Source organism: Arachis hypogaea, chromosome 18 (genome assembly GCF_003086295.3).
Source record: "Arachis hypogaea cultivar Tifrunner chromosome 18, arahy.Tifrunner.gnm2.J5K5, whole genome shotgun sequence".
In the NCBI taxonomy this organism is placed as follows: Eukaryota; Viridiplantae; Streptophyta; class Magnoliopsida; order Fabales; family Fabaceae; genus Arachis; species Arachis hypogaea.
This window is the reverse complement of record NC_092053.1, coordinates 5,127,420-5,154,455: the sequence shown is the minus strand read 5'-3', so window position 1 is coordinate 5,154,455 and position 27,036 is coordinate 5,127,420. Positions and strand designations below refer to the sequence as shown.

The following is a 27,036-nucleotide window of genomic DNA, read 5'->3' as shown; positions in this document are numbered from 1 at the left end:
TAATTTTGCATTGCCAGATTCTATCTTTTTGAGCTTCTCCATGTGCTCACACAGCTCACATCGCAGTGTTAGTGGGGTCGATTAATCCATAAACAATTCTTTGGGACTCTTTTTTCCAGCTCAAACTCCTCTTCCCATGCCCCTTAATCCTTCCCTTCTTATTATTTATTCCTACTTTTGATAAGGACTATATATATAATTAATTTATAAATATTTATAAATTGTCAAATTGCTCATGCATGGACATTCTATGTTCAAAGTTATTAGTTGTATTGTCATAATTCATCCAACCCCCCAATCTCATTATAATATACTTTCAAGTATACAAAAGCTTAATATTATTCTTGCCGATGCATATTTTCATAATCAGCAAGGGTTAATTAAGTTCTTTGTTACAACAAAATTTATTCATGAACATAATCCACCATCCAATAGAGAAATTTTTTTTTATGGCGGTTATACTTATAAAATATAGTAGCTAATATTATAGCACACATATCAACATTTGGCAAATGATAGGTTCAGCGACAAAAAAGGATACAACGAAAACAGCACTAGTAGCAAGCAATGATGGCAACGTAGTAAAGACGCATTTTTGCTCAATCGAATAAGCATCAATGCTTATATGGCAAAAGTTTTACCTAAACTTATCAATTCCTCCAATGGCGTTACCTTAACATAAAATATCTCGTTTCGAATTGGTTTTAGGTGTCATCATATACTACTAATATATATATATATATATATAATCAATTTACTATCTTAGCCTTAGCTTGAGACATACACAAGCTAATTATATATAAGAGATCAACACTAATTAATTTGCTAAAGGGTTTATTATTTTTGGAGCTTTGCAAATATGCTAATGCTACGGCCCACATACCTCTTTATTTCTTATACTTTTCAGTTTTTGCGTCCTTTAATTCTGAATTCTACTCATATATTCTATTCTATTCCTTCAATATTCCGATCTGGTTTCTAACTTTCCAACTGTTTGTTTATGCAGGTCCAAGATGAGGTCATTAATTGCTGCTAATCGAAGATACTACATATACAACGAGCTAAATAATTAGTTAAGCATCTATCTTATCCAACTTTGCTTAAGCAATACTAAACTATAGTAACGGACTAACGGTTAGAGTTTGATGGATTCAAGAATGTTATATAATCGATAAATATGTTTTTTTTTTTTTTTGCACATGTTTACTCCAAACTTAATTTTCATTCTCACATGGTATGTTGTAGTGTATTTAAGCCTTATTGTTAGTTGATGTTACTAAAAGAGCTTTATGTGGTGCAATGCATGGACACTACTAGAATGGTTTTGAAGTCTAGAGCTTAATTAATTGATATGCTGATCAGGAACCAAACCATGTTGACATATCATATCATATCTCATCACATGATTATATTTAGATTAATTTAATTTGTAGAAAGAAATAAAGAAATAAAGAACGCTACATACATAAGGCCCAAGCTACATTCTGATCATCCCCATGTGAACTCACTCACATACAACTCTCTCAAAAAACAAACATCACCCTCTAAAATCCATTCTCTTTCCCCTTTCCTATTTTGTTTTTTTTATTAGTTAAATAATGCCTCTTCAATAATTAGTGAAGTCTCGGAATTCAGATATCGAAAACACGTACTAATAAATAATAAATGCTTCCAACTGTTTTATTTTTGGTGCTAAGTTCTAGCAATAATAAAATTGTTTGTACCTCTTCTACTCTTATCTTATTTCTTGGTTCTCTTCAATAATGGTGGAACAACAGCACAAAAACCAGAGACCCCCAAAGAGTAGTAGTAGTAGTAGGGGCTTGTATGTGAAGATGAACCTCTTTCATCACAAACATGGCTACAACTACAACAAGCTCAATCAGCATTATCAACAGCAACAACAAGATAGAAGCTGCTTCTGCAGATACTACAAATGGCTTCTATGGCTCTCTCTCTCCCTCTACTTCTTCACCTCTTTTCTCATCACCAATAACAACAACACCACCGCCCAAAAGACAGAACCAACCGAGAACTTCGTTAAATCCCATGTTGTACCTCGTACACTGTTAGAATCCAGCAACATTGCAAGCAAACTCAAGAATATGAAGGTGTTCATCTACGAGCTCCCATCAAAGTACAACACAGATTGGTTAACCAACGAGAGGTGCAGCACTCACTTGTTTGCGTCGGAAGTCGCCATTCACAGAGCACTCTTGACCAGCGACCTTCGAACCTTTGACCCCAACCAAGCTGACTTCTTCTTCGTCCCGGTCTACGTCTCCTGCAACTTCAGCACCGTCAATGGCTTCCCTTCAATCTCACACGCCCGCAACCTCATTTCCTCCGCGGTGCAACTCATCTCCACACACCACCCTTTCTGGAACCGCACCTCCGGATCCGACCACGTCTTCGTCGCTTCCCATGATTTTGGCGCTTGTTTCCACAATCTCGTAACTACCTAATAACTCCACACATTTTTTTGCGTGCATTTTCTTTCTTCCTTAGTTCCAATGACCTGACTCTCTTGTTTCTTTTCTTATTGAAGGAAGATGTGGCCATGCAGCATGGGATACTGGAAATAATGAAGAACTCAATAGTGTTGCAGACGTTCGGCGTTGAGTACCAGCACCCGTGCCAACAAGTTGAGAATGTAGTCATACCGCCTTACGTGTCGCCGGAAAGTGTACGGAAGACTCTTGCTAAGAATTCTCCGGCGAACGGACGCAGAGACATTTTTGCGTTCTTCCGTGGGAAAATGGAGGTTCATCCTAAGAACATAAGCGGAAGGTTTTACAGCAAGTAAGTAATTACTAATTAATCAGTAATGACCCCACACTCTCATCATTGATCAATAATTAAGCCGCATTTGGATTTTAACTGAAAAACTTTTGCTGAATTGACGTTTTTTCTATTTTTGTTTCTTTTAGGAGAGTGAGGACGGTGATATGGCGTAAATTCAGCGGTGACCGGAGATTTTACCTCAAGAGGCATAGGTTTGCCGGTTACCAGTCAGAGATAGCGAGGTCTGTTTTCTGTTTGTGTCCACTTGGGTGGGCCCCCTGGAGTCCCAGACTGGTTGAGTCTGTTTTATTAGGATGCGTGCCCGTAATTATCTCAGACGGTATTCGGTTACCGTTTTCGTCTGCCGTGAGGTGGCCGGATATTTCCGTTAGGGTGGCCGAGAGGGACGTCGGGAAGCTTGGGAGGATCCTTGAGCGCGTGGCAGCGACGAACCTCACGGCGATTCAGAGGAACCTGTGGGACCCGAGAACGAGGCGGGCCCTGATGTTCAACGAGGAGGTGCAGGAAGGGGATGCCACGTGGCAGACTCTGGTTAGTCTGAGTGAGAAGCTTGGTAGGTCTTACGGTAGGTCTACAGTTTCTGGCGAATTGGAGAGTGACACGTAAGGCTTTCGGGTTAAAGTTCTTCCCAGCTTGGAATTGCTGGCTGCATATGATGATGGATGACAGCTATTCGATTTTGAATTCGGTCTCTGGCTATGTGTCAGTGGGGACCACACCACACAGAGGGTAGATGGATGGATATTAACTATGGAGTAGCGACTTTTGGTCCAGCTCGTTAATGCTAACGTGGAGGGTTTATTATTCTTTATGACATGGCAAAGCAACCATTGTTGTATAATTATTAATTTCCGATGTAAATAAACCATACTAATTATTAAATGAATTCATGATATGGATGTGAAATAAACAGTCATAGTATATGTATATTTTTTGGTGTTGGGACTGAGAAGTGATGAATTGTCAGAAGTTGAAATGTGTACGTCTGTTGTTATTTGGATTGAGGCAGTGAATAAGTGTGGTCACGGGTAAGGTGAGGAATGGACGTGAAATTTAATTGAGGGAGAAAGAATCCAACGGTGGCATTGGAGTGTAGTTTTTATGAGTGAATGAATGCTTAATGTCAGCATTCAAAAATAGGTAGGTAGCTAAAGCTTAAAAGCTAGCTGGCCACTCTGTAATGGAATGTAATTTTCATTGTCTTTTTCTCTCTGTTTGTTCTTGTACCAAAATGCTTTTTTGTACCAACTCCCAATAACTTATTTTCGTTGCATGAGCGCCTCTATTAACGTGTTATGTTAGTAACATTGGCTATCAAAGCTTCAGTAAGTTGTGCAGTCTCTGTTTCTTTCCTAATCCGTGAATCCGTGAATCATAAGTGTCTTTGTTTTCTTGTTTAAAATTTCCAAAACATGGTTTACTCATTAGTGGAAGAACTCAATTGAAATTTCAAAGTACGTTACTCTAAATAATTTCTGAGAATTACAAAAGGATATTTAAGAATAATAATTTCTGTAGTAAAATATAGGAAAGTAAAATCAGGGGGACCAACCCAATTTGGTTAATCAGGTGAGTACTATGAATCTATGATATCTTCATGCAAAGATAATGCCTGCAAATTACTAAATAATTTAACATATTCAATTAAATTGCTTCATGAAATTGAAGACCAAATGATGACTGACCCTTGTCAATATCACATAGCTGATCAATTTTCTTAAATTTTTTATAATATATAAAAAATGGATCCACAAATAAAGATAAGAGAAACACATGGCCCTTTCAATGAGACAGAGTCTTACTGATAACTTTTTCAATGGGCTAGGCCCTTGTCCAGAAGCAATTACCCTACAGTTTTGGGCTTCATATTTTCCTTATCTCTTTAATCTAGCATCCAAATCCAGTACAATTTTATTTGAAGGTCTAGAATCATTGGATATGATAAATACCATGATAAAGTCCAAAGAAAGACCTCCTTACCAAAAAACAGAAGTCCAAAGAAAGACCATCTTTTTTTCAGTTTAGGATTTTCACACAGATCATCATTAACATAGGGAAAAAAAAACATTAACATAAAAATAAAAATAAATTAACCAATCAAAGCGCCCAACGAGCGCCCAACGAGGTGACAGAATAATTATAAGAAAATCAAAGTGATCGGTTGACTCGTCCGCTTAAATAAGTATTGGAGTTCGAATTTTGTTTTGTGTATGTAGTAATTCATGACAGACCTTTAAATGGAATTCAGATTCGCAACGAATTATTCGTTAACCTGTCGAGCTAGGAGATACGGTGCCTAACAAAAACAAATTATGAGAAAGAAAATGGAGAAAAACAAACATTGCCTTTGTATTTGTATCCCCCGTGAGGCCGTGACAAAGTCAAAGGATCAAAATGGAAAGTGTGTGAAGCCAATGAAGTTGCATGAATCCAAATCATTCTTTTTAAACAAGGCATGGGGAAATGCAGCAACTATGGTAGTATCCTAATTCCATTCATGTGACATTTGACAATGCCACAATTAAACGACAAAGTAAGGTTTCTGGTCATTCACGAGATCAAACAGAAATCCATGGTACTAAACTGCGTAAGATGCCATTTAGGGGGAAGATCGATATTAGTTCACGTGAAATATCAAATACACTTCAACTTGGCCTAGGAGCCAATGAGGCATGTATAAAATTTGCTCATACCATATAGTTTAATGTGTCTATCACATGACATATAGAAAAACCCTAAACTAATACTCGCATGGTAATGAGAATCAAAAGAATGATCTGAGAAAATTCTATGTGATAGAAACACTATCATTTTCTGTTATATATTGAATATATAGTTATTTTGGGGGGGTCCAATAATTCAGCAACATAGTCCAATAGTTATCTTTCACACGGCTTACTTTCAACTTTCAAGGGAACATGGTCCGTTTTTCTCTTATACATGACACACCATGAATTCGAATTTTTGTTTATATATATCTATCATTGATTTAATTACTTTTAAGAAAAATAAATACAAAAAATGTATAGAAAGAAAGATAAGAGATATAGTCCTATATTAGAAAAAGCATACAAATTGATGTATATATATATTTTGGTACATGCATCCAAATTGAATTATTTAATTCAATAAGTAATAGTGAAAATTAAACACACAATTGGCAGAAACAACAAATACATCACAATCTTGAATGTTGGGGGTGGCTTGGACGCTCAACTGCCCTTGCAATTACACTTTAATTAAGCAGGTGGGGTCATCTCAATTACCATCCCCTTTAAGAGTATAAATAATTAATTAGCATTCTGGAGTAAGGGTATGGTCTCTATTGGGATCACGGCAATAGTCATAGACCAAGTAATTGTTTTGGACCCATTGCATTGCATTATACTGTTGAGGACTTAGTGAATTGTAGCCAGGTGGTGAAGGTGAGGGTGGCTGGCATGAGGAGGAAGATTGAGTGGTGCAACCTTGGAGCTTGAAATCTTTGTATCTTCCAATGAATGGTTGGTATTTGTAATCAGCTTTGTATTTACCATTCTCTGTGGCCCATGATGATGCATCCCATATTGATCCGTACACGTACATTGCTCTTTCAGGGAATGTTGCATCATTCTTTCTTGGGTAATTCCTTATTGGAACATCGTCCACCAAAAATCTGCATTCAAATTCATCTATATTAACAATCATAACAAAATAATAATAATGTTATGAATATGTAACAAAGATTACATGATGTCAGTGGGTGTCCATAGAATAGCATAGTGGTGAAAATCTTGTGTTGGATCGAACCAAAGGTGAAACCTCATCTCTCTTCCTATCACATTATTCTTGTCTCCGCTTCCTCTCATGAACACATTTGTCTGCAGCACATATTGCTTACCTGGGATGGTACCAAGGAACTCAATGTCCACTTCATCATGGTCTCCTGGGTAGTCTTGGTTGTTTGAAAGCTACAGCAATTCCCAAATTAATTAATAATAATGGATATATTCTTAATAAAAAATGTTATTCGTACGCTACAATCAATTTGTATTTGTATTCAAACATGTATTTTATACTGGTAGCTGACTTTGGTAGTTGATTTTAGTGTACACGAAGCATAATTGATTCTTAATTAAAGAGTTATACACTAATGATTCTCACATAGAGACATGTAATCACTCCTGCAGTGTAACCAGATTGAAGCTTAATGGCAGCACCAAAGTATCCGGATCGATACGGCCGGATTGACTTGAATCCACTTCCTGTTTTAAACAAACAAATTCAAAATGTCTAAGAAGCATAATAATGCTATAGAGTTGTTACATGGTTACATGAACGTGTCATTTCAATTCAGCAAAATTTTCAAGCATTTTCTTTTGAAGCACATTATTTAATAATGTACCAGAGTAAGAGTCAAGCCAAATAGTTAGTGAGCCAGATTGGTCTAGTCTTTGGTGCTGAGGTCCCCAAAGGTTTCTATAAGCTTGATCAAAGGCAACAGAACTAACTTGGGAACTAGGGTAGTAGCCAGGTGAAGGTGGAGACTCATCAGCAATGATTCCACAAAGCATGAGTGAGATTATAAGAGAGAATAGAAGAGGAAGCATTTGAAGGAGAGAAGAGGAAAGCAATGATGGCATTGTTGGAACAGAGTGACTCTGCTTAAAATGCAGGGTTGATGGCCTACAAGTTATAGTTAGTGATCATGGAAGACTGTGGCTACCAAAAGTTAGAGTATGTGTATGTATTTATAGGGATTTTGGAGGGCCCCACACTTCCTATGGACTGGTAAAGTTGGTTACTAATTTCTAATACTAAACATTTTTTTGTAAAAGAGAAAAACCCAAAATAGCTTCTGAGAATTATTTAAAAAGGCAACGAGGTCTTTGACAAAAAAATCCAACTCGATCTCTGACAATTACCTCGAAAGGACAACGAGGTTTCTGTGTCAAAAAAAAGTTAATATTATTTTTTTTGACACAGGAGCTAATCAGTTCCAAAAAAAATATCAAGGACCGAATTGGGTGTTTTTTTTTTTTGGGGGTCTCGTTGTCCTTTCGAGTTAGTTGTCAGAGGCCAGGTGGGGTATTCACTCTTTGTAAAATTATGTGTAATGAGTAAACACTCACGTACAGTTATTTTTACGTGAAATTGATAATTAAAAATTATTAGATAATAATTTAATTAAATTTATCAATTATCTAATAATTTTTAAATATTAACTTCACATAAAAATAACTGCATACAAATTTTTATAATGTAATATTTGGTATTTAGAGTTTAGGGTTTATATATATATATATATATATATATATATATATATATATATATATATATATATATATATATATATATGAAAAATCAACTATTAATTAGCCACTTTATAAAAATTTTGATATACCAGAAAAATACATATTTAGTATTTCATAAAAAATATTATACTGTTATAAATAAATTTGGTTATTAATATATTATAAATTTAATTATTTTAATAATTAATTATTTAGTTAAAAAATATATAAACCAATATTATAAATATACACAAATACACCATGATTAATTTGTTAACTGATCATCTACGTGCACATGCTATTTGAATGAGTTTATTAAGAAATAATATTTATACTATTTTTTACATTCACTTCTTTTATACATACACCTCCATTTTGTCTTCTCTTTTCTCTTTATTGATCACTTTTTAATATCGAAAGTAAAAAAGAAAAAGAAAAGGAAAATATGCACACACTTAATACACATAACAGCTTTTTCTTGCCATTTTACCCAGAGTAATGAGGGTTGAATAATTGATTAGTCAACACTCAATGAGCAACTTCGACAGGAACTCACAACCAACCACAACCTACAAAATGATTAAAGAAACGGTAAGACACATGTTAAGAATAAGCATAGGGAGTCTAAGCGTACAACGTGTACAATGAAAATTTAGAAAGTATTAGAAATATGACTATTAGTCTTAGTTTGGTAAAGCTTTTACTTTTGAAAAGTAGCTTATAAAAGCTAATTTTTAAAAGATGACTTTTTAAAAGTTGTAGCATTTATGTTTGGTAAATCAAATTAAAAATTACTTTTAATAATCACAAGCAACAACAATTGCATTTGGTAAAATAGCTTTTAAAATTTAAAAATACTATAATAGACATAAATGCAAGCATTAAATTTGAAAATTAGTTAACATATGAGGTTATATTAGACTTTTAAATTTTGAAAAGCACAAGCCAACTTTGAAAAGCTCTATCTTAGGTGCTTTCAAAAGTACCTCTATCTTTTAAAAGTTATAAGCACAAGTACATGATCTTTTTTATTTACCAAACACAAAATGAGGAGCTTGAGCTTTTAAAAAGCACATGCACCTCTTCGAAAAGATTTACCAAACCAAGCCTTACATTGTCCTATCAGGTTACGCTTTTGGGATAAGTGGTTTCATGATATGGTACTAGAGTTCTAGATCCAAAAGGTCAAGAGTTATGACATGAGATGTTTATTCTCCTAGTATCCGGATGGTTATTCTCCCTAACAGTACTTGTCGATTATAAAACAAAAAAAAAATTATTGAAAATATAAAAAATTTAAAATTTTAATTTTATGTATTTATTTTATATTCATCAAATGAAAATATTTAAAATTTTTCAATAATAATATTAGCTAAATCCTATTTGACAACATATAATTTTTTTTATATCCGGAAAATATATCTCAACTTGAAGCTTCTTTGATTATTTCATGCAATCATGCACCGTTGTTGCTAACAAACAGTTGTATATAATTATTATCTGCTTTCATCACTCTGTTTGCAACATCAACAACTTTGTACGTTTTGTCTCTAACAATCATTCAATAAAAATTATGTCTAATCAACTGCCCTTACAATAATAAAATGCAAAATCTCAACAACTAAGATATATATGGATAAAGTAGTGGTTAATTTTGTTATATGGTGGTTAATTTTGTTAATACCAAATGAAACTTGTTCCGTAGTAGTTTGCTAAATGTGGAGGTTAGTTATGTGAATGCATAATTGCCAAATTTTGCATGGTTCCTCGTCTCTGATTGGATAATGGATAGGATTGGAAGTTGGATGAATACAAATACAAAGACCCCTGCTTTTTCGTAAAGAAACAAAAGAAGAACAATTCAACTACGCAAGTTGTTCTCATCATCATGTGCAATGTGGATTCATCTTCCATATGTTTCGCAATTTTGCTTCCATCTTTTATGCTACAAATTCATTGTCAATCCTTTTCCATGCACAACCATCTTTAATGCTTCATTTTCGACAATTATTTCACAATATTAACTAACAATAGTTGGAATGAACAAGTCATTGTTAAAACATAGATAATAGGCATTAATTTGATACAGTAATAACTCTTGAAGAATGAATGTACTAATAATGTAGTGTCATAATTATTATACCATATGCTTATATGAAAATTGAAATACATTAATTTGTTCAACTAAATCTGATTTGGGATGTATATCAATTAATTAGTCGGCAATCATAAGTTATGAAACTCGATTCTTGTAATGTGGGAACCCCGTTAAGGACTATGCATGGCACAAGAATTGGACGAACGTGTTTGTTGGGTTATTGTTGGGGGGTGCCTATGCCCTACAAGAAATGGTATGAGATTTAGTGCGGTATCATTCTCTCGAAAAGTTAATGTACCATCAAAATCAAAATAGTGAAATTATGGGAATTCCTAATCTATGGAATCATGTCATGTAAATAATTATGGGACCATGTGGAATGTGTTCCAAATCATACCAACCCTGAAACAATGTGCAATGGCTCTCACATGACCTTTCTACTCACATTTTTTACCATATTAGGAAAATCATTTTCTCTTTTTTATCATTAAATTTATAATTTTTATTATGTACGAATTTATTATCTTAATTTAAAAGTAATTATATTTTTTATTTTTATTTTACTAATTTCTTCATTTTAAAAAAGACTATACTTCTTTGTGTTCGTTATTATGCTGAACTCTAGTGTTTTTTATGTTTGTCTATAGACACATTAAATGTTGATCTAATTTTAAATGAATTTTGTCTTTAGTTTAATGTTAGATGATGTATGGATTAACACAACTTTTTGTAGATGATATATATAAAGTATTGATGACATAACATGGATCTTTTATTTTTAATTACCATAATTATTATTGTTCGGTTGTCGGTTACCGGACAGTTCGGGTTGGATTCCTGGGTGGTGGTAAGGACTCGCCAAGGCGCGGACTGCCGGTCAGGGGTGCGCGAGGTCCCGAGTACTTTATGCGAAGGGGGGTGCCACCTGCAAAGACACTTCGACGCTCTAGTCAGTAAAGTGTGCAGGCGGAAAGGGTGGAGTGATATATGACGTACCTCCGGGGAAGGGTGTGCCCCCGACGCGCCAGTAATGATCGTGGGGGATATTGATGGCGCGTGGCTTCTTCGTTCGTGTGTTGTCGCCGGGTTGGCTGGCCGTGGGAGGGACGTGCCCCCTGCGCGCGTGTCTCTTGGTTGCTGAGGCGACCGTTTTGTCGCTTCGTTCTTCGCGCTGAGCATTAAATGCTCATAATGGGTTATAAAAACCCCGCGCGCAAAGACCATTTTACCCCTGGCCTTTTCGCGCTTTGTGCAGCGGTTTTTAAACGGTTTCTTCTTTCTTTTGCTCCCACTCTTGCTATTCCCATTTTCTTCTCTCCCTGATATCCAAAGCTTCTTGTTCTTCGCGCTGAGCATTAAATGCTCATAATGGGTTATAAAAACCCCGCGCGCAAAGACCATTTTACCCCTGGCCTTTTCGCGCTTTGTGCAGCGGTTTTTAAACGGTTTCTTCTTTCTTTTGCTCCCACTCTTGCTATTCCCATTTTCTTCTCTCCCTGATATCCAAAGCTTCTTGTTCGAGCGTCTCTGTGCCTCTTCCTTCACTTTCAAGTTCCTGCAACCAATTCAGGTGACTCTCCATCCCTATTCTCTTGCGCTTTGTTTGTGTTTTATTGTTGTGTGCTTGTTGCTTGTGTTTGCTACTCTGCTTGGCTTTCGTTGCTGGATGTCCTTCCAGTGCTTAGGTAGATGAGTTAGGGGAGGGGTACCATTCCAGGGTAGGTTTTTGGGCGGTTTGCTTGATAGGTGTAGATTTGTCCATGCTCCATTTTAACTGTTTAGCAGGATTATCGTAGTTTCTGGGTATTTTCCGGGCTCCCGATTTCATAGTCTAACGGAGTGGTACCCCACTTGTAGGTATGCCTCGCATTGTCGCTCGATGTTCTACTTCTGCCGCAAATTACGACCCGTACGCCTGGGTGACCTCCGATGTGAAAGATTCTCCGAATCAAATGGATCTGGAGGAACTGACGGAGTTCCGGCAAGCCGGGTACCTCTGTGGTGGCACAGACGAGGAGCTCAATTATGAGACCATCGTCCCTGCCTCCGATGAGCGGTTGTATGAGATCAACTTTCATGCTCCCCGGGTTGCTGATTGGATTTGGTTTTATAAAGCCATGTTCACTCAGGTTGGCGTTCGGATACCGTTTTCCGATTTCTAGATGGCGCTTCTTAGTCGGATATCCGTGTCGCCGTCACAGCTCCATCCGAACAGCTGGGCTTCTATCCGCTGTTTCGAGATGGTTTGCGAGTATCTCGAGCTGCCGGTGTCGGTGGATGTCTTTCTCTTCTTCTTCAACCTTACCAATCCCTCCAAACAAGGGAAAGCGAGGAAAGGGTTCCCCTCTTTCCGGTCTGCCCAAGGTAGGAGAATATTTGGTCTGTTTGAGGACTCCTACCATGGGTTCAAAGATAAGTTCTTCAAAGTCCGCCCCGTTAAAGGGCGTCACCCCTTTTGGTTGTCGTTAGAGGGGGAGCGCCTTATCCCCACTTATTGGAGTTTTGGGGCGGGGTCGAACTCTTTTATTAAGGTGACGTATAAAAGGATGTCCTTTGTAGATAAGAAAATAGCCGATGTGTTATTTGCTCTTTTTGAGAAGAACCCCGTGAATCCCTATCTCCTTATGGGTGAACGGGAGGCCGCCAGGAGCTATATCCGTGAGTCATCTTGTTTTGTGTTTGTGTTGTTTGTCACCTTTTGCTTTACCTGATCTAACGACTGATGTGTTTGTCTGTTTGCTGCAGTGGAAATGTCTGCTACAGTAACGGGACTTGAGAACCTGATGAAGACCTTCTTCGAGGAAAGCGATGAAGAGAAGGTTGAGGAGAGAGATGCCGGGAGGTCGGAGGGTCCTTCCGGGGAGAAGGAGAGTCAGGCTGAGCCCTCTCCCAGGGACGCCGTTATGACGGGGAAGAAGCCCGTCGAGGTGCAGAGCTCCCCCATTCCCGAAGAGGCGGCCGTTGGGGGCACTCATCCTCTTCCCACCAAGACTATGATGATGTGGAGCTCATTCATACTCCTAAGAGGCGGAGGGCGTCTGCCAGCCCGGAGGGGACTCTCACCATCATGGAGAGAAACTTTGATGCTACAAAATTCATTGACTCCCAGCTGATCCCTGGGACGGAGGAGCACTTTCTCGGCACTGACCTGGCCGGGCAGGCAAGATGGATGTACCGGACTTTGCTCCGGGGAGCCGTGATAGCTCGAAAGGCTGAGTTCAAGTTGTCGGGAATGCAGGCTCTCCGGAGGAAACTTGAATCCTCTGGCAAGGCTAACAATGATTTCAAAGCACAAGTCGAGCTGCTCCAGAGCCAGTTGTCCGAGACGGGGGAGAAGCTCAAGGTTTCGGAGGAAAAAGCGACCTCTGTCGCGGAGAAACTGAAGGCTTCCGATGAGACGGTGGCCCGTTTAGCCGAGCGGGAGATGACCTTGGAGAGTCAGCTGAATGCCGCTCAAGGTCGGGTGGCGGGCTTGGAGAAGGAGTGTGACCAAGCCATCTTGCTGGCTAAAGCCGCCAAAGCCGAGGTCGAGGAGCTCAGGAAGAAGCTGAAAGCGACCAAATAGCAGGGGAAGAATGCGATTTCTATGACTGAAGATGCCCTGAAAGCTCAAGTGAAGATCGTGGCTCCCGACTTCGATACGTCGGCTATCGGGGTCTTCAAGATGGTCCAAGATGGCAAGATCGTCGATATGCCTAGGAAGTGATCTGTTGTAACTTGGATATTTTAGTGTGGATTTGCTGAACTTTTTGCTGAACGTTTTGCAATTTGAAACTTTATAACTTGTGCTTATCTTAGTCGTCTAGCCGATTTGCCATTATTATCTTTTGTCTTTGCTTGTTGTATTGTTTTCATTACCGCCTTTTCGGGGCGGGCTTATTGCTTGTGCCCGTTTTGCCGTTTTACGTTGGTAATGGTTTTGGACCGCTTTGGTCGTGTTGTCGCCGCCGTTAGTTATGGCTGTGGTCCAAATGGTTCCCGGGGTGATCAGTCCCGGGCTGCCGTTTTAGGACGCAATTGTGTGAAACACGTATTGGGAAGCAACAGATAAGTAAGAAAATATTTTGACAAGTGAGAATTAATCGTCAACTAGGCAAGTTTGTTAACATGGCAAGTATTCGATAGGAGTAAATAGCTAAAAAGTAACAAGCGCTAAAAATTTACATGTTAACAAAGCAAGCATATATGAGCCCGTTAGGCCTCTTGGTCGGTGTGCCCGAGTTAGGAGTAGAACCTCCTCAAGTTACCTGCATTCCATGTTCTAGGGATTTCTTTGCCGTCAAGTCTCTCGAGTTTGTAGGCACCCTTGCCAAGTACTTCTTTAATTCTGTAGAGACCTTCCCAATTTGCCGCCAGCTTCCCTTCTCCCGGGGTCGGTAGACCGACATCGTTGCGTCGCAGGACGAGGTCTCTTTCCTCAAAATCCCTTCTGAAGACTTTAGCGTTGTAGCACAGGGCTATTCTTTGTTTCAACGCCGTTTCTGACAGGTGGGCCATCTCCCTCGTCTCCTCCACCAGGTCCTTTTCCACCGCTTCGTCCACACCTGCGAGTAGTAGCCGGGGCTCGGTTTGCCGATTTCAACGGGTATTACCGCGTCGACCCCGTACGTTAGGCGAAAAGGGGTTTCCCCCGTAGCGCTTTGCTCAGTTGTTCGGTAGGACCACAGGACCGAAGCGAGCTCATCGGCCCATGCGCCTTTCTTGTTGTCTAGGCATTTCTTGAGGCCAAGTAAGATGACTTTGTTTGCGGACTCCACTTGTCCATTTGTCTGGGGGTGTTCCACTGAGAAAAACTTCTGTTTTATTCCTAGGCCGGTGAGGAACTCCGTGAACTTCTTGTCAGTGAATTGCGTCCCATTATCCGAAATGACGACCTCCGGGATACCGAAACGGGTTATCACCTGCCTCCACATGAACTTCCGGCAGTTGGAGGAAGATATGCTGGCCAGTGGCTCAGCCTCTATCCATTTGGTGTAGTAGTCGATGGCGACTATGAGGTATTTGACTTGCCTTGGGCCAACTGGGAAAGGTCCCAGGAGGTCAACTCCCCATTGAGCGAAAGGTCGTGTGGTCGTCAGCAGGCTCAGCTCGGAAGCCGGCGCCTTGTGGAAGTTGGCGTTTTGTTGACACTTTACACACTTTCTGACAAATTCTCTCGAGTCTTTCATCATTGATGGCCAGTAGTATCCAGCTCGGATGAGCTTCCTCGCTAGGGCTTTGCCCCCGATGTGGTGGCCGCAACAACCCTCGTGGATTTCTCTAAGTACATAGTCCGTCTGGTCGGGGTGCAAGCACTTCAATAGGGGTTGGCTGAGCCCCTTTCTGAACAGTTGCCCTTGTATGATTGCATAACTGGCCGCCTCCCTTCTCAATGTTTTGGCCGCTTTCTCATCGTCAGGCAGCTTGCCGAGTTCCAGGAAGTTTGCGATGGGGTCCAACCATGAGGGGCTTGACTTTGTCAAATGGAGGGAGACCGTTGGCTCCTTCATCATGCCTTGGATGAGAGACCGGTTACCCGCTCCTGGCTTCGTGCTCGCTAGTTTGGACAGGAGGTCCGCCCGTGTGTTCCTTTCTCTTGGGACGTGTTGGATCGTGACCTCTTGGAACTGACTTGTCATTTCTTTAACCTTTTCCAAGTATTTTTGCAGAAGGGGGTCCTGGGCTTGGTAGCTTCCGCTTACCTGCGAGGTGACGACCTGTGAGTCACTGCATACTTCGACCTTCGTTGCCCCGACTTCCCGAGCTAGTATTAGGCCGCTTAAGAGAGCTTCATATTCCGCTTGATTGTTCGACACAGGGAACTCGAACTTGGTCGATTGCTCGTAGATGACTCCTGCCGGGCTTTCTAAGATGACCCCGGCTCCCCCGGACGTTTGGTTGGAGTCTCCATCGTATGCCCATTTCGTCGGGGGGATCACCCGTTACCTCAACCAAAAAGTCTGTCATTGCCTGGGCCTTGATTGCATGCCGAGGCTCATACTACAAGTCATATTGGGAGAGCTTGATGGCCCAGGTCATCATCCTACCCGCCAAATCAGGTTTTTGGAGTACTTGGCGAATTGCCTGATCCGTCCTCACGACTATACGGTGGCCCTGGAAGTATTGCCTTAACCTTCGGGAGGAAGTTAGGAGTGTCAACGCCAGTTTTTCCAGCTTGCTGTACCTCAGCTCTGCTCCTTGTAGAGCCTTGCTCACGAAGTAGACCGGTTGCTGAGCTTTCCCTTCTTCTCTTACAAGCACTGCTGCAAGCGCTTCCTCTGTTACTGTCAGGTAAAGGTAGAGTGACTCTCCGGCCTTGGGCTTCCCGAGCACCGGAGGTGCTGCTAGGATCTCCTTAAAGTGGTTGAATGCTTCCTCGCACGCTGGGGTCCATTCGAATGCTATTCCCTTTTTCATCAGATTGAAGAAGGGTAGGGCTTTTGCTGCCGATGCACCGAGGAAACGGGATAAAGCCGTCAGCCTTTCCGCCAATCGTTGGACGTCTTTGACACAACCCGGGCTCTTCATCTGGAGAATCGCTTGGCACTTCTCGGGGTTGGCTTCTACTCCTCTTTGGGTGATCATGAATCCCAGGAATTTTCCGTCCTCCATGGCAAAGGCGCACTTGAGCGGGTTAAGCCTCATGCCGTGTTGCCGGAGGGACGCGAATACGCCCCCCAGGTCGCTCAGGAGATGGTCAGGTCGTGTGGTTTTTGCGAGGATGTCGTTCACGTAGACTTCCACTGTCTTGCCTATGAGCTCACTGAATATTTTGTTCATCAATCTCTGGTACGTGGCGCCAGCATTTTTCAGACCAAATGGCATTACTTTGTAGCAATAGATCCCTCCTGGCGTTATGAACGCCGTTTTTTCCTCGTCAGGTCAGTGCATCGGTATCTGGTTGTACCCAGAGTAGGCGTTCATGAAGCTCAGATACCGGTACCCCGCCGCTACGTCGATGAGTGCGTCAATGTTGGGCAGGGGATAGCAGTCCTTAGGACATGCCTTATTGAGGTCGGAGTAGTCTACACACATTCTCCACCTCCCATTGTGTTTTTTCACCAAAACTACGTTCGATAGCCAGGTCGAGTAGTCCAGTTCTCGGATGAACCCTGCTTCAAGAAGGCTGGCCGCCTGCCTGGCCACCTCCTCTGCCCTTTCCTGTGACATCTTTCTCTTCCTCTGGGCCACTGGCTTGGCCTCCGGTCTGACGGCCAGATGGTGTGACATGAGCTGGGGATCTATCCCTGGCATGTCGGCTGGCATCCAAGCAAGGAGGTCGGCATTGGCTCTGATCATCTCCATCAAAGGCTCCTTTAATTCATGGGGAAGGTTTCTGTTTATGAACGTGAACTTCTCGTCCCCATCACCGACCCTAAATTTTTCCAAATCCCCTTCTGGCTCAGGTCTGGGCTTGTCATCTATCCTGGCATATAGGTCGGCCAGGAAAACCCCAGATGCTTCTTTGGATTTTTTCCTGAGAGAGAGGCTGGCGTGGTCGCAAGCGACTGCCGTTTCCAGGTCCCCTCTGATGGATCCTACGGATCTGTCATCAGTAACAAACTTCATTACGAGTAGCTTCGTGCTGATAGCTGCCCCCAGGTCGTTGATGGTTTTTCTCCCCAGGATGATGTTGTAAGCTGTGGAATCTCGTAAGATTACAAAATCGGCCATCACTGTCCTCCGTCTCTGCCCTTGTCCCACGGAGGTCGGAAGTGAAATGACCCCATCCGGCTTTATGAAGTGGTCTCCCAACCCTACCACACCGTGCTGGTGGGTCACCAGGTCGGCATCTCGTAGTCCCAAGGCATCAAAAATGTTTCGAAACATGATGTTTGAGTCTGCCCCCGTATCCACCAGGATGCGTTTGACGAGGCCGGTTCCAACCCTGGCCGTGATGACCATGGGGGAATTTTCCGGCGCCTCGTCGAACCATTGGTCTTCGGGGCCGAAGGAGATGGATGGGAGTCCCCGGGAACTTCTAACAGACGAGGAGGACCGCGAGGACCTTGGCATCTTTTTTCTGTGCCGACTTCGACCTTGGGGCGGAATTTCTTGCTGTGACCACGTTCACTACCGTGAGACCGTGGTCGTCCCCCTCTGGCTCTTGGCGTCATCTTGTCGCCCGGGACCTGTCCTCACTTTCGCGATCCCGATCGCGTCTCCTCGGCTCCCTTATAAGGTGTGAGAAGTCGGTAAGTTTCCCATCCCTGATTGCTTGCTCCAGGGCGTCTTTTAGGTCGAAACAGTCTTGGGTTTTGTGCCCGTATCCCTTGTGATATTTGCAGTATAAGCTCTTGTTTCCCCCCGTCCTGTCCTTCAGAGGTCGGGGTCTCGATAGTATCCCCTTCTCCGCTATCTGTTGGTAGATTTCTGTAATCGATGTCGTGAGGGAGGTATAGTTAGTGAATTTCCCGACTCGGGGAAATGGCTTTGGCACTTTACTTGGACCGCCGTCCCTGGCGTGTTCCTTTGGTCTTTCTCTGCCCTCGTGGTACCGGGTTTGGTTGTAGGCGGGCTGCCGTTTATTGGCGGCTACGACCCGGCTTACTTCCTCGTCGTTGATATACTCCTTGGCCACGCACTGGATCTCCTGCATTGTCCAGACGGGCTTTGTGGTAAGGTGCTTCCTGAAGTCCTCATTCAAGAGCCCATTCGTCAAACATAAACTCGCCACTGAGTCTGTCAGCCCGTCAATTTCCAAACACTCGTCGTTGAAACGGTCCAAGTATTTCCTGGTCGGCTCCCCGGCTCTTTGGGTCACCCCTAGCAAATTGATAGGGTGCTTGGCTTTGGCGATCCTGGTTGTGAACTGGGCCAGGAAGGCGTGGCTGATGTCGGAGAATTGGATCACCGAGCCCTGCGGGAGGTTATTGAACCACCGTATAGCAGGTCCCGCCAGGGTGACCGGGAAAGCGCGGCACCTTACCTCGTCTCCCACTCCTTCTAGGTTCATCTTGGCCTCAAAGGCCGTGAGGTGTTCCAGTGGGTCTTGCGTTCCATCGTACCTCATGTCCATTGGCTTGTCAAAGTGTTTTGGCAGCCGGACTTCGAGTACGGAACGGTGGAATGGGGTCACTCCCATTATTACGGGTCCCCGTGTTCCCGTCGTTCTTCCCTCATTGCTTTCCCGACGGATGTCCTCGTCGCCGCGGTTCCTGGTACGCTGCCCCTCGCGTCTGGCGTAAATGACAGGGTCATGACGTCTTCTCGCGCGCCCTCTCCCCCCGGTGCTTTCGGATTCAGCTTGGGGGCTAGGCGTGCGTCTGGAGCGACTCCTGGAGCGAGAGCGGGAGTGACTCTGCTCTGGGGTGTGTTGGTCGCGTTCCCTATCTGCTAGCCGGCGCTCCAAGTCTTGCATCCTGTGGCGTAGCTCTTGCATTATTCTGGCGTGGTTGTCTCCGGTCCCCCCCCGAAGGGGCGTCTTTCATGTGATTGGGTTGCGTCCCTCGGGGGTGACCTTGGATGTTGTCGGGTTCCCGCCCCAGCGGTGTCGCCTCCGGGTACGGCCTCGCGGCCTGCCTCCATTTCGACTAGCACGAAGTCCATGGACGAGTCCCCACAGACGGCGCCAATGTTCGGTTGTCAGTTACCGGACGGTTCGGGTTGGATTCCTGGGTGGTGGTAAGGACTCGCCAAGGCGCGGACTGCCGGTCAGGGGTGCGCGAGGTCCCGAGTACTTTATGCGAAGGGGGGGTGCCACCTGCAAAGACACTCCGACGCTCTAGTCAATAAAGTGTGCAGGCGGAAAAGGTGGAGTGATATATGACGTACCTCCGGGGAAGGGTAGGTCCTTCCCCATATATACTGTGTCAGAGGTGGGCCCCGCAAGGACAGGCCCACCTTTCTCAAGGCCACTCCTGCACAGCTGTGGAGAAGTTGTCTGGGACGCGTGTCAAGGACGCGTGTCCGGGTTAGCAACGGATCTCCTCGCCTTCGACCGTTCGGGTCGGATAGTGCTCGGGTCGGGCCGGCCCGCGAGTGGTTTGGGCCAGGCCGTAACAATTATATACTGATAATCTCTTATTTTTCCATAACCTTCAAATAATAATGGCGGAAATAAAAAGAAAATACTTGACTTATTGAAAAATACGCTAATTAAAAGCTTAATACAGTAAAGTAGAGCATCAGAAATAAATATAAATATAAAAGAAGTGTCAGAAACAAGAGACTAAACTGGAGGAAGGATTTGTGTATTATTGAGTGTATTAAAGTTGTCTATTCAAATTGTATGGAATGATACAATATAGAAGGGTATTTATAAGGACTAAGAGAATCGTAATAATAAAGACGTAATATTCTATAATAAATATTCAGATATACTAAATAATTCTAATTTATCCTAATTGATCCTAATTATATTCTAACATCTCCCCCAAACTCAAGTGACAACTTGAGTTTGAAACTTATTTAAAACAACGAAATAAATAGGAAAAAAAAACTGCATAAACTGATAAAACGGGTGCAGACAGAACTGTCGGAAGGAAGCGCAAATGGAACTGCTGCTAGTCTGAAGGAAGCGCAGATGGAATTGCCGCTTGTCTGAAGGAAGGAAACGCAAACGAAACTGCCGAACAGAAAAGCAGACGGAACTGCAATACGAGAAAGCAGACAGAACTGCCGGATGAAAAAGCAGACGGAACTGTCAGACGGAAAAGCAGACGGAACTGCTGGATGGGAATGCAGACAAAATGCAGACAGAACTGCTACGAGAAAACACAGACGGAACTGCTACGAGAGAACGCAGATAAAGAGAAAAAAATTGCATAAATTGATAAAACGGATGCAGACGGAACTGTCAGAAGGAAGCGCAGATGGAATTGCCGCTTGTCTGAAGGAAGCACAGACGGAACTGCCGCTTGTCTGAAGGAAGCGCAGACAGAACTGCCGCTATCTGAAGGAAGTACAGACGGAACTGCTAGAAAGAAACGCAGATGGAACTGCTACAAAGAAACACAGACAAAATGCAGACGGAACTACCACGAGAAAACGCAGACGAAACTGTCACGAGAGAACACAGATGGAACTGTCACGAGAGAACGCAGACGGAACTGCTGAAAGAGAGCAAAAACTATATGATTTCTTCATGAGAATAGGTAAGCAGCGGATGGCAATGGTATTTGATCATACGACTCGAAAAAACACCCAAGACAGAAAAAATAGGCTAGTCGGTGAGGTGAAAACCCATCAAAAGAGTGACAAAAGGGAAAGAAGAATGGCATAGAAAAAAATACAAAAACTATGGCGATTTCATCGCAAGAAAAACAACCTATCCTCTTCAAGGAGGATACCATGGCTCTGATACCATGTTAGAAACAAGAGACTAAATTGGAAGAAGGATTTGTGTATTATTGAGTGTATTCAAGTTGTCTATTCAAATTGTCTGGAATGATACAATATAGAAGGGTATTTATAGGGACTAAGAGAATCGTAATAATAAAGACGTAATATTCTATAATAGATATTCAGATATACTAAATAATTCTAATTGATCCTAATTATATTCTAACAAGAAGAAACAAAAATTTACGAAAACAGCAAAACTAATTTTTTTTTTCACGGTATCCCCCAATCCTGCAGGACAAGAACTAATCTGTCACGGATTTAAGCTCCATTTAAGGGTTTGTGCTGGCCAATGAATTGCTGCATGCACAAAGCGAGATTTGAACTCTCGACACTTGCTTAAGCAACTTAGTAAGCTAACTACTAGACTAATCCAACTTAATTACCATACTTACCATCAACAACTAAATGGATCAACACCATACCACTATTTATAACTTGAGCAGGATCTGTTGATAAATAAGTCAACACCTGTCTCTTTGTTCCTAAAAATTCTTTTCAAATATTTCAAGTTGTCGCAAAAAATCTAATTAACCATTTTTTACACTCCTCTTTTCCACTAGACTCTCCTGTCCAACACTCAAAGTGTTGTCTAATCCTACCTAAAATGACCCACGTTCTACTAAAGTACGTTCGTTATTCATGCACACCAAAATCTACTAGGTAAACTCACAGTCAAAGAACAAGTGATGAATGAATTTAATATCCTTCTTACACAAAGTACAAATATTATCACTATTACTAATAATTCTTAGTCTACTCAATCTCTGTATAGTTTTCACACTGTCCACCATAAACAAATTATGCAAATAATTCAATTTATGGAAGAACCAATCTTTTTCAAATTGCTCTAGTGTAACAGTAACTGGTTATGTCTTTCGGTAGAATTTTTTCCTGCAAAATCTGCAGAAAAAAAGTTAGTAAAAAATACATATTTTTTATCAAATTTTTACATCACTCTATCCGCTCTACCAATTGTTAGTTTAACTAGCCTTAACATGTCATGAAGTTGGTTAAGAAGTTCCAACTCTCATTAGTAAAGATTTTTTCTCCAATTAAAATTTTATATTCACGCTAGTCAATTCCATAACTCACAATCTCCTATCACAAATAAAAAAAAAAACTCTTAAAAAATTATCTTTCAAATAATTATATTGTAACTATGTATACTCCTAGAATTGAATTCTCCTTCCATCTTCTGACTCCATAGACACTCTACTAATTATCTTATTTCTAACGGAAACAAGATTGAAAATTAAAGACTTGATTTACTAAAAAACGTGCTAAGTAAATTTTAACCGTACATGAATATAAATAGTTATTTTGGTTTATCCCTTGTATGTCAAGAAATTAAAGTAGTTATCTTGTTAGTTGGTTTGCTAGTTGACGGTTACTTTCTTGCTAAGTCATCATCTCATTGTAAACCATCTTGTGGTTTGAAATGAATCATAGTCCATACCCTATCAAAAACTCAGGTTTTCACACACCATCCTTTACAAGGGAAACTTCAATTTTATTCTCCTTTTCCAAACCTATAATAAATTCAAGTTCGAACTTCTCAACAATAATATACCATCATAATTTAATATATTTAGTCAAATTGTTTATCATAATACGCAATATATGTCCACATCTTGTTAGTAGTTATCTTATAATTATATCCAAAATCGATACCAAAGGGTATGCCATGATTTTCGCATTTTAATTTATTTAAGCAATTAATTAAAATATAAAAACAAGATTATTTAAATTCCCATCTTTTGCAACAAGAAGAAAAACTATCTTCACGGGTCCCCCAAGCATAATACATCATTATACCAAAAGTCTCGAACCCAATTTCCAATAGATTAGAATATAATTATCCACCAATTATTATGTAGCCATGACGATTATAGCGCAATAGAATCATATCATCAACTACTTGCATTGCACCAATCAATATATGCTACCCTTTAACCGTATATAAATATAGATGCTTTATCCAATCGAGTCATTGCCATAATCTTATCATCCCTTCAATTTTTCCATATGGACAAATAGATAAGGAATATATCTTTATATTTCTGATTATATATAAGGACAACAAATACAAATAATGTTGAAACAAGCTTACGTTTCTACATAACTTGCATTACTTGGGTTTTTTAATAATAAATTCCAATGGATCCGAACACCCTTCATTGAAATGCAGAATTGCAGATGAGGATTGTGATGTGACAACCGGGTTATCTTCATCTTAATATAGGTTAATAAGTAGTTTCACATCTTAGTTAAAGCAATTAAAATTCTTCTATTTCAAATAAATGAATTGTTCTTGCCTTACTACTCCAAGGTATAACTCGTCCTCTGATAAGGTCGGTAGACTTCTCGACTAGACCAAGATATACATCAGCAATGGATGAACGGCGAGGGTGGATATCTGTAAAAGCACTCCAACGCTCAAGTTAGTGTAAAGTGGATAATAGATCTTATCTTAGAAAGAGTGACATACCTTCTGTAACTTTCTTGTCTGCTTTATATTTTAGCGAAAAAGGTCAGGATGTAAGGCTCAAGAAGAGGATTAATTGCATATCCGACGTTATTGATTTAAAGTTGTTTATGGCTATTATGAAATCGTCGGTTATAATTAGAGTTTAGATATTACCGAGCTATAACTTGTAACCGATGTTTACTGGTCATATCATGAATAATTTTGTTAATTTCATTTTTTGTTACAGAAAATAGCATCCAATATAGATGAGTATGCTTTTATTGATTACTTTCACTATCACTATGAATGAATATATATCACTTTGAAGTTTTAATAAAGTTTTCTATCAAAACTTCAAATCAGAAAGTTGCTTGCCAGATACATTGCTTTCACCTTATCTTTATATTATTGTTAATTTTTTTGTACAACATATATATCTTCACATCTCATGAACCTATCCTAAATACTATAGTCACTCACGATTATGATTAATTGGCTTGTTAATTATAAGCACAGAAACCAGCACAAATGGTACGGTGTTCCTACTTAACCACGATCCACAATTTAAGTCGTGCAAGAGAAAACTTGCATTAAAAGTGAATTGACATTTTGATTTTGATATGACCTAAATAATTAAAGTGTTTAGGCCTATTATTGGATAACTAAGCCCAAACAGCTGATAGTGCTTAATCTTTACCCCTATTAATAACATATCCTTTCATTCCTTTCAGGGAAGACAAGTTGTATGTGTATGCTAAAATGAAAGTTCAGATTTACTGTAATTGCTATATCTATATATATGGAATTAAACCCTATTATTCTTGAGTGGCCGGGTAAAAAACAGTACTAAACCCTATTAAGTTATATGACAGACACATTTGAATGATTTTTATATTAACTTTAATTTCAACAAGCTATTATTAATAGATCATCAATTGTGAAATTTTTATTATATAAGTTGAGAGTTTTAAGAATATATCAACTTTAATTTAATTTTAACCATTTGTTCACGATGTTATTATAAACAAAAATACTATTTGTATACCAAAATCAGTTACCAATATATTTGTATATAAATATATGTGGTTTAATTTATTTTCAATATATATTTATATTTCAACATCTATTTTAATTTATACTTATACCTAACTTTGTTGGCTGATTTTGGTGCACATACACGTAGCATAGTCATGTTATAAATTATGTCTAGAATCAAACTATTTTAAAAGTTTAAATTAAGGTATAAACTCACAAATAATTATTTTTATGTGAAATTGATAATTAAAAGTTATTAGATTATTATAGGTTAATCAAATATGTTACATTAAATTTATAAATACATCCAAGGACAGATCCATAAAATTTTGATAATAGAGGTAAAATATATATAATATAATAATAATTTTTACAATAAAAATATTATATCTATATAAAGATCAGTTATCAAAATATTTATTAACCTACCATTATGTATTTATGTATAAATATATATGTTGTTTAACTCATTTTTAATATTATTTTATATTTTAATATGTATTTTATATGGGCGGTTATTTTTTTTATGTACATATAGCATAATTATTGTTATAATTATATTTTGTTATTGTAAAATATGATTAATTTTCAAAATATCTAATTTATAAATTAAAATACTAAAATATTAATTTAAATAATAATATATAATTTAAAATTATATTTTTTAGCTTTTATATTTTTTTAAAAAATTGAATAATTTTTTTCTTAACAATAGAATCGAAATATATCTCTTTATATATATATATATATATATATATATATTTAAAAATTTATTTCTCATATAATAGAAGCTAACTTTTACTGATATTCATAGTTGAGAAAGTTCTTTTAATTAATGTAGTTGTTATGTAAAAAATTAAAACTAATTTTAAAAGAAAATAAATAATACTCTTTTAAGTCGATTTTTAATAAAAAAACATCAATTTTATTTAAATTGAGAATTAATTATTCTAATAGACATCTAATATAAAATTTTTAAATTGACTATTAAATACTAAAACTTAAATAAAAAATTATTGTAGAATCAAATTTAATAATTTAATAAAAATAAATAAATATTATTATCATTATATATTATTAAAAAAATTATAAATTATAATATGATATTTATCCCCACAATAATATAGATAAATTTATTTATGAAAATAACTATACTTAACTCTTCACCTTAAATTAAACCTATAAATACATAAATAATAACAATCTCATCTCCATTAATTAATATCTCAAGGTAGTATAGTAGATTAGTAGTGACAACTTACAAATTCCAAAAAAGAATTGAAAACAATAAATAAATAAAGAAGTAAAGAACCAACCCTACATTTTATTTTATAAAAAGGCGTGTCTCATGCAAAGGACCTATATAAATGATAATGGCGCTTTGTGGTGATATAAGCCCTCTCTTGCCTTGCCTACAATGGCCAAAAGAGGACCATTTGCCTTATAATAATATATTTCCTTTTTTATTCCATATTATATATCATTAGGTAATCATGATAACATTCATTTTATTAAATGAAATGCGAAAATACTTGTTTTCCTAATGAAATATTATACATGAGTGTGTAGGTTTTAATTTAATAAAGAAAAACTGAAAAGATAAGATTAAAGTGCAAAGGAATAACGAATGCTTCATCAAAACATTGACTTTTTTTCCCTGTGGGCCTTAGAAGGCATTGACTTGACCTCAACACAAATCAGGTTTGGAAGAGGGATTGAATATATATCAATCATCAATAACCCAAATTCAAGTTGCTTTTGGGCTTCAAATTATTTATTGGTTAAACAACACCTTTTACCCAAAAAACTAGCTAAGACAGGAAGCCCAAGAAAACTTTCATACACATCTTGGTCCTTTCCCCCAGACCCAAACAAATGAAAAAATATATATGTAATATTCTGCTGGGCTTTTTAGGCCCGTTTATATATATATATATATTGAGAGAGGTGCATGCAGCAATCTATTGGCCAGCGGCAGACCCTTAAATGGAGCTCCGATCCGCGACGGATTAATCCTTGGCCTATCGGGCTGG

General features: G+C 39.3%; 3 protein-coding genes across 4 annotated transcripts; 1 reads left to right on the top strand and 2 right to left on the bottom strand.

The window, feature by feature from the left end:
- The first annotated feature begins 296 nt into the window (after positions 1-296).
- LOC112771799 (probable glucuronoxylan glucuronosyltransferase IRX7) lies at positions 297-4,017 on the top strand. Of its 2 annotated transcripts, XM_025816619.3 has the most exons (4): positions 297-1,072; positions 1,779-2,453; positions 2,549-2,802; positions 2,931-4,017. In XM_025816619.3, exons 2-4 carry the CDS (start codon positions 1,836-1,838, stop codon positions 3,409-3,411), a joined length of 1,353 nt encoding a protein of 450 aa, XP_025672404.1. In that variant the 5' UTR covers positions 297-1,072; positions 1,779-1,835; the 3' UTR covers positions 3,412-4,017. The 2 variants fall into 2 exon arrangements, with proteins under 2 accessions (XP_025672404.1, XP_025672403.1); XM_025816618.3 differs by lacking the exon at positions 297-1,072 and having other exon boundaries at positions 1,181-2,453.
- Positions 4,018-5,862: 1,845 nt separating this feature from the next.
- LOC112772283 (xyloglucan endotransglucosylase/hydrolase protein 31) lies at positions 5,863-7,519 on the bottom strand. Its single transcript, XM_025817189.3, has 4 exons — positions 7,190-7,519; positions 6,949-7,049; positions 6,535-6,755; positions 5,863-6,460 (listed from the first exon to the last, which is right to left on the bottom strand). The coding sequence occupies exons 1-4, from the start codon at positions 7,425-7,427 to the stop codon at positions 6,100-6,102; spliced, it is 921 nt and encodes a 306-aa protein (XP_025672974.1). The 5' UTR covers positions 7,428-7,519; the 3' UTR covers positions 5,863-6,099.
- A 9,518-nt stretch (positions 7,520-17,037) lies between these two features.
- LOC112769446 (uncharacterized) lies at positions 17,038-18,171 on the bottom strand. Its single transcript, XM_025813966.1, has 2 exons — positions 17,324-18,171; positions 17,038-17,197 (listed from the first exon to the last, which is right to left on the bottom strand). The coding sequence occupies exons 1-2, from the start codon at positions 18,169-18,171 to the stop codon at positions 17,038-17,040; spliced, it is 1,008 nt and encodes a 335-aa protein (XP_025669751.1).
- Positions 18,172-27,036: the final 8,865 nt, after the last annotated feature.

Excerpts from the sequence above, each read along its gene's own strand:
- LOC112771799 (XM_025816618.3), top strand. The coding sequence starts at position 1,764 with ATGGTGGAACAACAGCACAAAAACCAGAGACCCCCAAAGAGTAGTAGT. Across the intron at positions 2,454-2,548 it reads GCGCTTGTTTCCACAATCTC|GAAGATGTGGCCATGCAGCA; the intron begins GTAACTACCTAA and ends TTCTTATTGAAG. Across the intron at positions 2,803-2,930 it reads AGCGGAAGGTTTTACAGCAA|GAGAGTGAGGACGGTGATAT; the intron begins GTAAGTAATTAC and ends TGTTTCTTTTAG.
- LOC112772283 (XM_025817189.3), bottom strand. The coding sequence starts at position 7,427 with ATGCCATCATTGCTTTCCTCTTCTCTCCTTCAAATGCTTCCTCTTCTA. Across the intron at positions 7,050-7,189 it reads TTGGCTTGACTCTTACTCTG|GAAGTGGATTCAAGTCAATC; the intron begins GTACATTATTAA and ends TGTTTAAAACAG. Across the intron at positions 6,756-6,948 it reads GAGTGATTACATGTCTCTAT|CTTTCAAACAACCAAGACTA; the intron begins GTGAGAATCATT and ends GAATTGCTGTAG.
- LOC112769446 (XM_025813966.1), bottom strand. The coding sequence starts at position 18,171 with ATGCCAAGGTCCTCGCGGTCCTCCTCGTCTGTTAGAAGTTCCCGGGGA. Across the intron at positions 17,198-17,323 it reads GCCCAGAGGAAGAGAAAGAT|GTGGAGAATGTGTGTAGACT; the intron begins GTCACAGGAAAG and ends ACACAATGGGAG.